Source organism: Pleurodeles waltl, chromosome 3_1 (assembly GCF_031143425.1).
Source record: "Pleurodeles waltl isolate 20211129_DDA chromosome 3_1, aPleWal1.hap1.20221129, whole genome shotgun sequence".
Taxonomy (NCBI): Eukaryota; Metazoa; Chordata; class Amphibia; order Caudata; family Salamandridae; genus Pleurodeles; species Pleurodeles waltl.
Window position 1 is genome coordinate 12,184,783 of NC_090440.1, and position 16,013 is coordinate 12,200,795.

General features: G+C 53.7%; 1 protein-coding gene across 1 annotated transcript in view; it reads right to left on the bottom strand.

Annotated features, from left to right (window-relative positions):
* Window positions 1–1,317: 1,317 nt before the first annotated feature.
* Window positions 1,318–16,013, bottom strand: part of CSTPP1 (centriolar satellite-associated tubulin polyglutamylase complex regulator 1) — a 289,355-nt gene continuing 274,659 nt past the window's right edge. The window contains exons 8-9 of the mRNA XM_069221679.1: window positions 6,971–7,034; window positions 1,318–1,647 (exon numbers count right to left, since the gene is read on the bottom strand). Coding sequence (XP_069077780.1) covers window positions 1,488–1,647; window positions 6,971–7,034 — 224 coding nt within the window. The 3' untranslated portion in view covers window positions 1,318–1,487. The remainder of the gene's footprint in view (window positions 1,648–6,970; window positions 7,035–16,013) is intronic.

Genomic DNA, 16,013 nt, shown 5'->3' on the forward strand with positions numbered 1-16,013 from the left:
GTCTGAGCCCTGTCACTGCCCGGCTGACCTGCTGCAACTGCCCGGCTGACCTGCTGCAACTGGACCTGTCTGAGCCCTGTAACTGCCCGGCTGACCTGCTGCAACTGCCCGGCTGACCTGCTACAACTGGACCTGCCTGGCCCTGCAACTGGACCTGCCTGGCCCTGCAACTGGACCTACCTGGCCCTGCAACTGGACCTGCCTGGCCCTGCAACTAGACCTGTCTGAGCCCTGTCACTGCCCGGCTGACCTGCTGCAACTGGACCTGTCTGAGCCCTGCAACTGCCCGGCTGACCTGCTGCAACTGGACCTGTCTGAGCCCTGTAACTGCCCGGCTGACCTGCTACAACTGGACCTGCCTGGCCCTGCAACTAGACCTGTCCGAGCCCTGGTGGCCTCTGCAGTTATTTGCAAATAGACTCTCTAGAGTGAGTCCCGACCCCCCAAGAGGTGCCTCTCCAGATCGTGTACCCCTGGTTGGCACCAGAGTGCACCCGTCTACAAGAAAAGGAGAAATCTTGAGGTTCTGGACTCTTCCTGCTGCACGCACGTGGAGAAGGTAACTTTTTCAGAAGGACTAACCTGGTCCCTGTATCCCGCCCGCGCTCCATCCCCGTCAGCCTGAACTTGTGCCTTGCACCCAGCCTAGCAACACTGGATGACTGCAAGGGACGCTTTGTCCTTTTAGGCTTTGTCCTTTTAGGCGCTATACATACCTAAAGCTTGGAAATTGCACTAATAGCATTTAATTTGTTTTGGAGTTATTTTATTCATTAAAATGTACTCTATTGTCCTATTTTTTTTGTTGTGCTTTCACTTTATTACTGTTTGAAGTGCTGCATGAATACTCTAATTTAATCCAATTTAGAGACTTTTGTGGTTCACCAGACACGGATTGTGGTTGTTGCTTAAGGGTTTTCACACCCCTTAGCCATAACCCAATTACCCCCAACCCCTCTCCCCTCTCTCCACCCCACCCCTCTCCCTCGCTGCTGTACAGCTTAATCTCCACAACGGCCCCAACAGCGCGATGCCTGGCTTCACCCTTGAGGTGCTCAGGAGTGGGCGCCTCACAGGGAAAAGCCAGGAGGGGTTCCATAGCGGTATGAGTACAGCGCCTTGAGACCCTAACGGGTGAGTAGTGCGCAATACAAGTGCTAATTTACATTTTTACATTTTACAGCCCCAGCCTCTCTCCTCTCCCTGGGAGCCCCTCTCTTCACCCCTCTTCTGCTCTATGTTCTGCCCTCCTGCCTGTGGTGTGGTGGGCCCTAGGCCTACATGTTATCATAAAACACAACACAGACACCAGTGGAGTGGGTGTGAACTGGCCCAGGGCTTGTGTCCGGCCTCTTTTATTGGCAGGGTCACGTGACTGGTGATGCCTGTGATGGGTGGGTATGGGGTGGCTGTTAGTGCAGCACAGCAATGCCCCAGGTGTCTGAGCTCTGTCCCAGTGGTGCACACTTGTGCCTCTTAAACAGGATCTAGTTCTCAGAGGAGTCGGTCTCTTCGGTGGATCCCTCGCTCTCTAGATCTGCCCTTCTCCGATGGTGCAGCGCTCTCCTAGGGTGTCCTTGACGGCCGGGGTCCCGAGGGGGGGCACTGCTGCTGCCTCCAGAGGTGGGCACCGACATCTGTGCAGCCCTGGGGATGAGAGGTAATCACAGGTGAGGATGATCTCATGTGCAAGATGACAGTAGCGCCTAGTCTCATGCATGTGAGGTAGTGACAGCACTCAGTGTCATGAGGCAACAGCCTCTTAGTCACGTGAGGTAAGTAGCACCTAGTGCCATGAACTAATGTTAGCTGCTGGTGTTGTCTGAGGTATTTGCACCAAGTGTCATGCGAGGTAATACTAGAGCTCAAGTGTAATGTGAAGCACTTATTGTCATGTGAGGGAACTAGCGCCTAGTGTTATCAAATAGGATCTAGCGCCTAGTGTCATGCGAGGTAATATTGTCACAGGAGGTAACTAGCACCTAGTGTCATGCGAGGCAGTACTAGAGCTCAAGTGTAATGTGAAGCAACTAACACTTTTTATCATGTGAGGTAACTAGCACCTAGTGTTATCAAATAGTATCTAGCGCCTAGTGTCATGAGAGGTAATACTAGAGCTCAAGCATCAGGCGAACCAACTAACCCTTATTATCACGTGAGGTAACTAGCGCCTAGTGTCATGAAATAATATTTAGCGCCTAGTGTCTTGCGAGGTAATACTACAGCTGAAGCGTCATGCGAACCAACTAACCCTTATTATCACGTGAGGTAACTAGCGCCTAGTGTCATGAAATAATATCTAGCGCCTAGTGTCTTGCAAGCTAATACTAGAGTTCAAGCGTCATGCGAACCAACTAACACTTATTATCACGTGAGGTAATCTAACGCCTAGTGTCTTGCGAGGTAATACTGGAGCTCAAGCGTCATATGAACCAACTAACCCTTATTATTACGTGAGGTAAGTAGCGCCTAGTGTCATGAAATAATATCTAGCGCCTAGTGTCTTGCGAGGTAATACTAGAGCTCAAGCGTCATGTAAACCAACTAACACTTACTATCACGTGAGGTAACTAGCGCCTAGAGTCATTAAAAATTATCTAGCGCCTAGTGTCTTGCAAGCTAATACTAGAGCTCAAGCGTCATGTGAACCAACTAACCCTTATTATCATGTGAGGTAACTAGCGCCTAGTGTCATGAAATAATATCTAGCGCCTAGTGTCTTGCGAGGTAATACTAGAGCTCAAGCGTCATGCGAACCAACTAACACTTATTATCACGTGAGGTAATCTAGCGCCTAGTGTCTTGCGAGGTAATACTGGAGCTCAAGCGTCATATGAACCAACTAACCCTTATTATCACGTGAGGTAAGTAGCGCCTAGTGTCATGAAATAATATCTAGCGCCTAGTGTCTTGCGAGGTAATACTGGAGCTCAAGCGTCATATGAACCAACTAACCCTTATTATTACGTGAGGTAAGTAGCGCCTAGTGTCATGAAATAATATCTAGCGCCTAGTGTCTTGCGAGGTAATACTAGAGCTCAAGCGTCATGTAAACCAACTAACACTTACTATCACGTGAGGTAACTAGCGCCTAGAGTCATTAAAAATTATCTAGCGCCTAGTGTCTTGCGAGGTAATACTACAGCTCAAGCGTCATGCGAACCAACTAACCCTTATTATCACGTGAGGAAACTAGCGCCTAGTGTCATGAAATAATATCTAGCGCCTAGTGTCTTGCAAGCTAATACTGGAGTTCAAGCGTCATGCGAACCAACTAACACTTATTATCACGTGAGGTAATCTAGCGCCTAGTGTCTTGCGAGGTAATACTGGAGCTCAAGCGTCATACGAACCAACTAACACTTATTATCACGTGAGGCAACTAGCGCCTAGTGTCTTGCGAGGTAATACTGGAGCTCAAGCGTCATATGAACCAACTAACCCTTATTATCACGTGAGGTAAGTAGCGCCTAGTGTCATGAAATAATATCTAGCGCCTAGTGTCTTGCGAGGTAAGACTACAGCTCAAGCGTCATGCGAACCAACTAACCCTTATTATCACGTGAGGTAACTAGCGCCTAGTGTCATGAAATAATATCTAGCGCCTAGTGTCTTGCGAGATAATACTGGAGCTCAAGCGTCATATGAACTAACTAACCCTTATTATCACGTGAGGTAACTAGTGCCTAGTGACCACCGGGCCCAATGCGTCAGTTTGTAAATATGGAGCCATGTATTGCACTGCTAGCGCCACTGCTGGGTCAAAACAAACGAGGCCCGGGCGGCGGAAGGGGCTTGTAAATGAGGCCCAGTGTCTCATGAGGTGATGCTAGACCTTAGTATCCTGGGTGAGGTGGCATTACCACAATCTTCACTGAGGTGACACAAACACTTGGTGTCATGTGAGATAGCATAAGCACTTCCTGCAGTGTGAGGTAACTAGCACTGCCTGCAGTGTGAGGTAACTAGCACTTCCTGCAGTGTGAGGTAACTAGCACTTCCTGCAGTGTGAGGTAACTAGCACTTCCTGCAGCGTGAGGTAACTAGCACTTCCTGCAGCGTGAGGTAACTAGCACTCACAGGAGTGTGAGGTAACTAGCACTTCCTGCAGTGTGAGGTAACTAGCACTTCCTGCAGCGTGAGGTAACTAGCACTTCCTGCAGCGTGAGGTAACTAGCACTTCCTGCAGCGTGAGGTAACTAGCACTTCCTGCAGTGTGAGGAAACTGGCACTTCCTGCAGTGTGAGGTAACCAGCACTCACAGGAGTGTGAGGTAACTAGCACTTCCTACAGCGTGAGGTAACTAGCACTGCCTGCAGTGTGAGGTAACTAGCACTTCCTGCAGTGTGAGGTAACCAGCACTCACAGGAGTGTGAGGTAACTAGCACTTCCTACAGCGTGAGGTAACTAGCACTGCCTGCAGATGTGAGGTAAAAGTAGCACTTCCTGCAGTGTGAGGTAACTAGCACTTCCTGCAGTGTGAGGTAACTAGCACTTCCTGCAGCGTGAGGTAACTAGCACTCACAGGAGTGTGAGGTAACTAGCACTTCCTGCAGTGTGAGGTAACTAGCACTTCCTGCAGCGTGAGGTAACTAGCACTTCCTGCAGCGTGAGGTAACTAGCACTTCCTGCAGTGTGAGGAAACTGGCACTTCCTGCAGTGTGAGGTAACCAGCACTCACAGGAGTGTGAGGTAACTAGCACTTCCTACAGCGTGAGGTAACTAGCGCTGCCTGCAGTGTGAGGTAACTAGCACTTCCTGCAGTGTGAGGTAACCAGCACTCACAGGAGTGTGAGGTAACTAGCACTTCCTACAGCGTGAGGTAACTAGCACTGCCTGCAGTGTGAGGTAAAAGTAGCACTTCCTGCAGTGTGAGGTAACTAGCACTTCCTGCAGTGTGAGGTAACTAGCACTTCCTGCAGTGTGAGGTAACCAGCACTCACAGGAGTGTGAGGTAACTAGCACTTCCTACAGCGTGAGGTAACTAGCACTGCCTGCAGTGTGAGGTAACTAGCACTTCCTGCACTGTGAGGTAACCAGCACTCACAGGAGTGTGAGGTAACTAGTACTTCCTGCAGTGTGAGGTAACCAGCACTCAGTGGAGTGTGAGGTAACTAGCACTTCCTGCAGTGTGAGGTAACTAGCACTTCCTGCAGTGTGAGGTAAAAGTAGCACTTCCTGCAGTGTGAGGTAACTAGCACTTCCTGCAGTGTGAGGTAACTAGCACTTCCTGCAGTGTGAGGTAACCAGCACTTACAGGAGTGTGAGGTAACTAGCACTTCCTACAGCGTGAGGTAACTAGCACTGCCTGCAGTGTGAGGTAACTAGCACTTCTTGCAGTGTGAGGTAACCAGCACTCACAGGAGTGTGAGGTAACTAGTACTTGCTGCAGTGTGAGGTAACCAGCACTCAGTGGAGTGTGAGGTAACTAGCACTTCCTGCAGTGTGAGGTAACTAGCACTTCTTGGAGTGTGAGGTAACCAGGACTCACAGGAGTGTGAGGTAACTAGCACTTCCTACAGCGTGAGGTAACTAGCACTGCCTGCAGTGTGAGGTAACTAGCACTGCCTGCTACGTGAGATAACTAGCACTTACTACAGGGCGAGGTAACTAGTATTTCCCACAGTGTGAGGTAAGCAGCACTCACTGGAGTGTGAGGTAACTAGCACTGCCTGCAGTGTGAGGTAAAAGTAGCACTTCCTGCAGTGTGAGGTAACTAGCACTTCCTGCAGCGTGAGGTAAAAGTAGAACTTCCTGCAGTGTGGGGTAACTAGCACTTCCTGCAGTGTGAGGTAAGCAGCACTCACTGTAGTGTGAGGTAACCAGCACTGCCTGCAGTGTGAGGTAAAAGTAGCACTTCCTGCAGTGTGAGGTAACTAGCACTTCCTGCAGCGTGAGGTAACTAGCGATTCCTGCAGCGTGAGGTAACCAGCACTCACTGGAGTGTGAGGTAATTAGCACTTACTGTAGTGTGAGGTAACCAGCTCTCACTGGAGTGTGAGGTAACTAGCACTGCCTGCAGTATGAGGTAAAAGTAGAACTTCCTGCAGTGTGAGGTAACTAGCACTTCCTGCAGTGTGAGGTAACTAGCACTTCCTGCAGTGTGAGGTAACTAGCACTTCCTGCAGCATGAGGTAACTAGCACTTACTACAGGGTGAGGTAACTAGCACTTCCTGCAGTGTGAGGTAACCAGCACTCACAGGAGTGTGAGGTAACTAGCACTTCCTGCAGTGTGAGGTAACTAGCACTTCCTGCAGCGTGAGGTAACTAGCACTTACTACAGGGTGAGGTAACTAGCACTTCCTGCAGTGTGAGGTAACCAGCACTCACTGGAGTGTGAGGTAACTAGCACTTCCTGCAGTGTGAGGTAACAGCACTTCCTGCAGCGTGAGGTAACAGCACTTCCTGCAGCGTGAGGTAACTAGCACTTCCTGCAGTGTGAGGTAACCAGCATTCACTGGAGTGTGAGGTAACTAGTACTTCCTGCAGTGTGAGGTAACCAGCACTCAGTGGAATGTGAGGTAACTAGCACTTCCTGCAGTGTGAGGTAACTAGCACTTCTTGCAGTGTGAGGTTACTAGCACTTCCTGCAGTGCGAGGTAACTAGCACTTCTTGCAGTGTGAGGTAACTAGCATTTCCTGCAGTGCGAGGTTACTAGCACTTCCTGCAGTGCGAGGTTACTAGCACTTCCTGCAGTGCGAGGTTACTAGCACTTCCTGCAGTGTGAGGTTACTAGCACTTCCTGCAGTGTGAGGTTACTAGCACTTCCTGCTTGCACTTCCTGCAGTGTGAGGTTACTAGCACTTCCTGCAGTGCGAGGTAACTAGCACTTCCTGCAGTGCGAGGTTACTAGCACTTCCTGCAGTGTGAGGTTACTAGCACTTGCTGCAGTGCGAGGTTACTAGCACTTCCTGCAGTGACAGGTAACGCCAGGACATCCTGCAGGATCAGGTAAGAGGTGCACTTACACTTTCTCCAACTCTGGGTCGATGCTGGTGTCTGTCAACAGCTCTGCTTTGTCCGGCAGGGCACCTGCAGATACCAAGGGAGAGAGTGTAACACACTGAGGGGGAAGAGTGGTTAACACACGAGAGAGGTGGGGGGGAGCACCCTGCTGTCCAGAGGGAGGGAGGGGGTATTTAACACAGGAGGGGGGAGCACACTGCTGTCCAGAGGGAGGGAGGGCACTTAACACAGGAGAGGGGGCACACTGCTGTCCAGAGAGGGGGGGGGGGCATTTAACACAGGAGGGGGAGCACACTGCTGTCCAGAGAGAATGAGGGGGCATTTAACACAGGAGAGGGGAGCACACTGCTGTCCAGAGGGAGGGAGGGGGTATTTAACACAGGAGGGGGGAGCACACTGCTGTCCAGAGGGAGGGGGGGCACTTAACACAGGAGAGGGGGCACACTGCTGTCCAGAGAGGGGGGGGGGCATTTAACACAGGAGAGGGGAGCACACTGCTGTCCAGAGGGAGGGAGGGGGCATTTAACACAGGAGGGGGAGCACACTGCTGTCCAGAGAGAATGAGGGGGCATTTAACACAGGAGAGGGGAGCACACTGCTGTCCAGAGGGAGGGAGGGGGCATTTAACACAGGAGAGGGGAGCACACTGCTGTCCAGAGGGAGCCAGGGGCATTTAACACAGGAGAGGGGAGCACACTGCTGTCCGGAGAGAGGAAGGGCATTTAACACAGGAGAGGGGGCACACTGCTGTCCAGAGGGAGAGAGGGGGCATTTAACACAGGAGAGGGGGGGGGGGCACACTGCTGTCCAGGGGGAGGGAGGGGGCATTTAACACAGGAGAGGGGGGCACACTGCTGTCCAGAGGACATGAGGGAGGGGGCATTTAACACAGGAGGGGGGAGCACACTGCTTTCCGGAGGGAGGGAGGGGGCATTTAACACAGGAGAGGGGAGCACACTGCTGTCCAGAGAGAGGGGGGGGGGCATTTAACACAGGAGGGGGGAGCACACTGCTGTCCAGAGGGAGGGTGGTTTTTAACACCGGAGGGGGAGCACACTGCTGTCCAGAGGGAGGGAGGCAGGGAGGGGGCATTTAACACAGGAATGGGGAGCGCCCTGCTGTCCAGAGAGAGGGAGGGAGGGGGCATTTAACACAGGAGAGGGGGCACACTGCTGTCCAGGGGGGGGCATTTAACACAGGAGAGGGGAGCACACTGCTGTCCAGAGGGAGGGAGGGAGGGGGCATTTAACACAGGAGGGGGGAGCACACTGCTGTCCAGAGAGAGGGAGGCAGGGAGGGGGCATTTAACACAGGAGAGGGGAGCGCCCTGCTGTCCAGAGAGAGGGAGGGAGGGGGCATTTAACACAGGAGGGGGGGCACACTGCTGTTGAGAGGGAGGGAGGGGGCATTTAACACAGGAGAGGGGAGCACACTGTTGTCCAGAGAGAGGGAGGGGGCATTTAACACAGGAGAGGGGAGCATACTGCTGTCCAGAGGGAGGGAGGGGGCATTTAACACAGGAGAGGGGGGCACACTGCTGTCGAGGGAGGGGGCATTTAACACAGGAGGGGGGAGCACACTGCTGTCCAGAGGGAGGGAGGGAGGTGGCTTTAACACAGGAGAGGGGAGCACACTGCTGTCGAGGGAGGGAGGGGGCATTTAACACAGGAGAGGGGGGGCACACTGCTGTCCAGAGGGAGGGAGGGGGCATTTAACACAGGAGAGGGGGGCACACTGCTGTCGAGGGAGGGAGGGGGCATTTAACACAGGAGGGGGGAGCACACTGCTGTCCAGAGGGAGGGAGGAGGCATTTAACACAGGAGAGGGCGAAACACTGCTGTCCAGAGAGAATGAGGGGGCATTTAACACAGGAGAGGGAAGCACACTGCTGTCCAGAGGGAGGGGGGGCACTTACCACAGGAGAGGGGGCACACTGCTGTCCAGAGAGAGGGAGGGAGCATTTAACAAGGAGACGGGAGCACACTGCTGTCCAGAGGGAGGGAGGGGGCATTTAACACAGGAGAGGGGAGCACACTGCTGTCCAGAGGGAGGGAGGGCACTTAACACAGGAGAGGGGGCACACTGCTGTCCAGAGAGGGGGGGGGGGGCATTTAACACAGGAGAGGGGGCACACTGCTGTCCAGAGAGAGGGAGGGAGCATTTAACAAGGAGAGGGGAGCACACTGCTGTCCAGAGGGAGCCAGGGGCATTTAACACAGGAGGGGGGAGCACACTGCTGTCCAGAGGGAGGCGCATTTAACACAGGTGAGGGGAGCATACTGCTGTCCAGAGGGAGGGAGGGGGCATTTAACACAGGAGAGGGGAGCACACTGCTGTCCAGAGAGAGGGAGGGGGGGCACTTAACACAGGAGAGGGGAGCACACTGCTGTCCAGAGGGAGGGAGGGAGGGGGCATTTAACACAGGAGGGGGGAGCACACTGCTGTCCGGAGGGAGGGAGGGGGCATTTAACACAGGAGAGGGGAGCACACTGCTGTCCAGAGAGAGGGGGGGGGCATTTAACACAGGAGGGGGGAGCACACTGCTGTCCAGAGGGAGGGAGGCAGGGAGGGGGCATTTAGCACAGGAGAGGGGAGCGCCCTGCTGTCCAGAGAGAGGGAGGGAGGGGGCATTTAACACAGGAGAGGGGGCACACTGCTGTCCAGGGGGGGGCATTTAACACAGGAGAGGGCAGCACACTGCTGTCCAGAGGGAGGGAGGGAGGGAGGGGGCATTTAACACAGGAGAGGGGATGCCACTGCTGTCCAGAGAGAGGGAGGGGGCATTTAACACAGGAGGGGGGAGCACACTGCTGTCCAGAGAGAGGGAGGCAGGGAGGGGGCATTTAACACAGGAGAGGGGAGCGCCCTGCTGTCCAGAGAGAGGGAGGGAGGGGGCATTTAACACAGGAGGGGGGGCACACTGCTGTTCAGAGGGAGGGAGGGGACATTTAACACAGGAGAGGGGAGCACACTGTTGTCCAGAGAGAGGGAGGGGGCATTTAACACAGGAGAGGGGAGCATACTGCTGTCCAGAGGGAGGGAGGGGGCATTTAACACAGGAGAGGGGGGCACACTGCTGTCGAGGGAGGGGGCATTTAACACAGGAGGGGGGAGCACACTGCTGTCCAGAGGGAGGGAGGGAGGTGGCTTTAACACAGGAGAGGGGAGCACACTGCTGTCGAGGGAGGGAGGGGGCATTTAACACAGGAGAGGGGGGCACACTGCTGTCCAGAGGGAGGGAGGGGGCATTTAACACAGGAGAGGGGGGCACACTGCTGTCGAGGGAGGGAGGGGGCATTTAACACAGGAGGGGGGAGCACACTGCTGTCCAGAGGGAGGGAGGAGGCATTTAACACAGGAGAGGGCGGCACACTGCTGTCCAGAGAGAATGATGGGGCATTTAACACAGGAGAGGGGAGCACACTGCTGTCCAGAGGGAGGGGGGGCACTTAACACAGGAGAGGGGGCACACTGCTGTCCAGAGAGAGGGAGGGAGCATTTAACAAGGAGAGGGGAGCACACTGCTGTCCAGAGGGAGGGAGGGGGCATTTAACACAGGAGAGGGGAGCACACTGCTGTCCAGAGGGAGGGAGGGGGCATTTAACACAGGAGGGGGGAGCACACTGCTGTCCAGAGGGAGGCGCATTTAACACAGGTGAGGGGAGCATACTGCTGTCCAGAGGGAGGGAGGGGGCATTTAACACAGGAGAGAGGAGCACACTGCTGTCCAGAGAGAGGGAGGGGGGGCACTTAACACATGAGAGGGGAGCACTCTGCTGTCCAGAGGGAGGGAGGGAGGTGGCTTTAACACAGGAGAGGGGAGCACACTGCTGTCCAGAGGAAGGGAGGGAGGTGGCTTTAACACAGGAGAGGGGGGCACACTGCTGTCCAGAGAGAGGGAGGGGGCATTTAACAAGGAGAGGGGAGCACACTGCTGTCCAGAGGGAGGCGCATTTAACACAGGTGAGGGGAGCATACTGCTGTCCAGAGGGAGGGAGGGGGCATTTAACACAGGAGGGGGGAGCACACTGCTGTCCAGAGGGAGGGAGGGGGCATTTAACACAGGAGAGGGGAGCACACTGCTGTCCAGAGGGAGGCGCATTTAACACAGGTGAGGGGAGCATTCTGCTGTCCAGAGGGAGGGAGGGGGCATTTAACACAGGAGAGGGGGCACACTGCTGTCCAGAGAGAGGGAGGGGGGGCACTTAACACAGGAGAGGGGGAACACTGCTGTCCAGAGAGGGGGGGGCATTTAACACAGGAGAGGGGAGCACACTGCTGTCCAGAGAGAATGAGGGGGCATTTAACACAGGAGAGGGGAGCACACTGCTGTCCAGAGGGAGGGAGGGGGCATTTAACACAGGAGAGGGGAGCACACTGCTGTCCAGAGAGAGGGAGGGGGCATTTAACAAGGAGAGGGGAGCACACTGCTGTCCAGAGAGGAGGGGACATTTAACAAGGAGAGGCAGAAGGGTGTAAGACGAGTCTAACACACAACTGTCACAGAATTCAAGGGGCACATGGGCCTATCACAGCAGGTGTAGTGACACCGGGATCTATGGGTGTCAGGTACCCCATTGTGGCTGTACTAGGCTGGACGTGTGCACCCATTTTCCAAGCTTGCGTTGGGGCTCCTGGCACCCCTGCTAGTCGCCACACCACAGGAGGTGGGTACACTGCCTCCCAAGATCGAGAAAACAAGGAGGCGGGACCAAGAATATAACAAGGACATATGCACTCACACTCAACATTTACTGATCTCTCCAGATTTTCCCTGTTTTCCCCAAGACCCCCAGTAATGAAGGGTAATATATATGAGAATGCAGATATCAAGCGCTGTGACCACATGTCTTCTTTTCAGTGCTTCGAATGGACAGGCCCTGCCTTTTATCTCGGTCTCATGGAGGACTCTGAAAGGTTCTGTTTTTTTGAGAATCAGACCCAGTGAGAGCATTAAACATAAAGGGCCCATTCTCAAAGGCAAACTTAGACCTGAAGTGAAAGTTTAGACTTCTGGTGTTAGACGTCTGGTCTAACTTCTACTTAGGGCTAAGGTATACTTCAGGTTTAACTTAGACTTTAGGTCTAAGATTAGACATTGGGTGTTAGAGTTCTGGTTTAACTTCTACTTAGGGCTAAGGTAGATTTCAGGTTTAACTTAGACGTCAGGTCTAAGTTATACTTCAGGTCTAAGATTAGACTTCAGAACAAAAGTTAGACTTCAGGTCTAAGATTACACTTCTGGACTAAAGTTAGACTTCAGGTCTAAGATTAGACTTCAGGTCTAAATTTACCTTTGTTAATCGGGCCCAAAGAGCGCAACTCTGGATGAAATCACCAATCACAATTCCACCATCCCACTGTGGCAATCAGACCTGCGGGCAGAGAACCGGACCCCATCTAACTGGATGAATCTTACCAACCAGTCAAGTGGACCAATGACCATTCACAGCCACAGGAGCCCAGAGGGCGTCATTTCACTTCCTCTCCAAAGGCGCCTAGGTCCTGTGGAAGGCCGCTGTGGCGGATGCTGTGGGCCTTTCAATCCCTTCAAGGTGGCTGACCGCATTGGTGGCTTCTGGCACAGGGCGTGGGCGCGCCGCCCCTCCAGTGTCCAGAAAGTTACAATATTGCCCCCCACTGAAAGCAATGCTAGAAGTAGCTGGCTGCCCGTCCCCCGTACTGTCCGATAATGAAGTCAGGCACTGCGCATGTCCAGGATTACCTTTCCACTGCCCGGTATAGGCGGGGCCACTGGAATTATGTATGCGATTGTGTGGCCGCGTCGATTGTCGCATAAACATAGATTTTCCGCATTTGCCACATAATCCATCATCTGCTGCATAATCTGCAGATTTTAGCACATTTTTTTTTTTAGCTCAAACTGTCCAAAAGTTACTTTAAATGCAGCAACACCTGCTGCCGCGCAGTGGAAGGCCGTTGCAAAACTGGACTGCTCACCTCTCTGGTACCAATGAGGTGCAACCGAAGCTCAAACTGACTCACTAAGTTTAATAAAATGACGAAATAATGAAGCAATACTATTACAAAGTGCTGCATAATGCCGCATAATTTGTCTTTTTTTGGCCGCATACTTTACTCAGTCCTGCCACATAAGTCCAGTGGCCCAATTCGGAGGACACATGACTGGTGCTGAAGTATCTGGTGTCACAAGGCGATGGACAGAGTCACACTGAAGCCCTGGTGATGCCACCTTCCCCTCAGGGTTTGCTCCAGTTAAAGTTCCCTTTTCACAGTCCGTCTTTGATGTTTACTGCTTGCCCCGGGAGTTCCAGAGCCTGTGCACGGTGAGGTTGGTGCGTGAGAGCTTTAGGTGAATGTAAACAGTTCAGGTGCATTGGGTCGCTCGGCTTCTTTCCATGAGCTGTATTTAGCTATAATTTCAATATCTTATTTTTGAACACACGCTGCAGTGCAGACTTACTTTCCCATCTGGGTATTGGTAACAACTCCCCAGAGCTCCACACTGGGACCAGGGTACTCCAGGTGTGCACAGTGTCAGGGTACTCCAGGGGTGCACAGTGTCAGGGTACTCCAGCTGTGCACAGTGTCAGGGTACTCCAGCTGTGCACAGTGTCAGGGTACTCCAGCTGTGCACAGTGACAGGGTACACCAGTGTCATGGTACTCCAGGTGTGCACTGTGTCAGGGTAATCCGGGTATGCACAGTGTCAGGGTACTCCAGGTATGCACAGTGTCAGCGTACTCCAGGTGTGCACAGTGTCAGCGTACTCCAGGTGTGCACAGTGTCAGGGTTCTCTAGGTATGCACAGTGTCAGCGTACTCCAGGTGTGCACAGTGTCAGGGTACACCAGTGTCATGGTACTCCAGGTGTGCACAGTGACAGGGTACTCCAGCTGTGCACAGTGTCAGGGTACACCAGTGTCATGGTACTCCAGGTGTGCACTGTGTCAGGGTACTCCGGGTATGCACAGTGTCAGGGTACTCCGGGTATGCACAGTGTCAGGGTACTCCAGGTATGCACAGTGTCAGCGTACTCCAGGTGTGCACAGTGTCAGGGTTCTCTAGGTATGCACACTGTCAGCGTACTCCAGGTGTGCACAGTGTCAGGGTACACCAGTGTCATGGTACTCCAGGTGTGCACAGTGACAGGGTACTCCAGCTGTGCACAGTGTCAGGGTACTCCAGCTGTGCAGGGTGTCAGGGTACTCCAGGTGTGCAGAGTGTCAGGGCACTCCAGGTGTGCACAGTGACAGGGTACTCCAGCTGTGCACAGTGTCAGGGTACTCCAGCTGTGCAGAGTGTCAGGGTACTCCAGCTGTGCAGAGTGTCAGGGTACTCCAGGTGTGCAGAGTGTCAGGGCACTCCAGGTGTGCAGAGTGTCAGGGCACTCCAGGTGTGCAGAGTGTCAGGGCACTCCAGGTGTGCACAGTGTCAGGGTACTCCATGTGTGCACAGTTTCAGGGTACTCCACGTGTGCACAGAGTCAGGGTACTCCAGGTGTGCACAGTGTCAGGGTACTGCAGGTGTGCACAGTCTTAGAGTACTGCAGGTGTGCACAATGTCAGGGTACTCCAGGTGTGCACAGTGTCATGGTACTCCAGGTGTCACAGTGTAAGGGTACTCCAGGTGTGCACAGTTTCAGGGTACTGCAGGTGTGCACAGTGTTGAGGTACTCCGGGTGTGCACAGTGTCAGGGTACTCTGGGTGTGCACAGTGTCGGGGTACTCCACATGTGCACAGTGTCATGGTACTCCACGTGTGCAGAGTGTCGGAGTACTCCGGGTGTGCAGGGTGTCGGGGTACTCCAGTTGTGCACAGTGTCAGGGTTCTCCAGGTGTGCACAGTGTCAGGGTACACCAGGTGGGCACAGTCTCAGGGTACTGCAGCTGTGCACAGTGTCAGGGTACTCCATGTGTGCACAGTTTCAGGGTACTCCACGTGTGCACAGTGTCAGGGTACTCCAGGTGTGCACAGTGTCAGGGTACTGCAGGTGTGCACAGTCTTAGAGTACTGCAGATGTGCACAATGTCAGGGTACTCCAGGTGTGCACAGTGTCATGGTACTCCAGGTTTCACAGTGTAAGGGTACTCCAGGTGTGCACAGTTTCAGGGTACTGCAGGTGTGCACAGTGTTGAGGTACTCCGGGTGTGCACAGTGTCAGGGTACTCTGGGTGTGCACAGTGTCAGGGTACTCCACGTGTGCACAGTGTCGTGGTACTCCACGTGTGCAGAGTGTCGGAGTACTCCGGGTGTGCAGGGTGTCGGGGTACTCCAGTTGTGCACAGTGTCAGGGTTCTCCAGGTGTGCACAGTGTCAGGGTACACCAGGTGGGCACAGTCTCAGGGTACTGCAGCTGTGCACAGTGTCAAGGTACTCCAGGTGTGCACAGTGTCAGGGTACCCCAGGTGTGCACAGTCTCAGGGTACTGCAGGTGTGCACAGTGTCAGGGTACTCCATGTGTGCACAGTTTCAGGGTACTCCACGTGTGCACAGTGTCAGGGTACTCCAGGTGTGCACAGTGTCAGGGTACTGCAGGTGTGCACAGTCTTAGAGTACTGCAGGTGTGCACAATGTCAGGGTACTCCAGGTGTGCACAGTGTCATGGTACTCCAGGTGTCCCAGTGTAAGGGTACTCCAGGTGTGCACAGTTTCAGGGTACTGCAGGTGTGCACAGTGTTGAGGTACTCCGGGTGTGCACAGTGTCAGGGTACTCTGGGTGTGCACAGTGTCGGGGTACTCCACGTGTGCACAGTGTCGTGGTACTCCCGTGTGCAGAGTGTCGGAGTACTCCGGGTGTGCAGGGTGTCGGAGTACTCCAGTTGTGCGCAGTGTCAGGGTACTCCGGGTGTGCACAGTGTCAGGGTACAGTGCAATGGTACCCCAGGTGTGCACAGTGTCAGGGTACTCCACGTGTGCACAGTGTCAGGGTACTCCAGGTATGCACAGTGTAATGGTCCTCCAGGTGTGCACAGTCTCAGGGTACTGAAGGTGTGCACAGTCTCAGGGTACTGAAGGTGTGCACAGTGTAAGGGTAATCCAGATGTATACAGTGTCAGGGTAC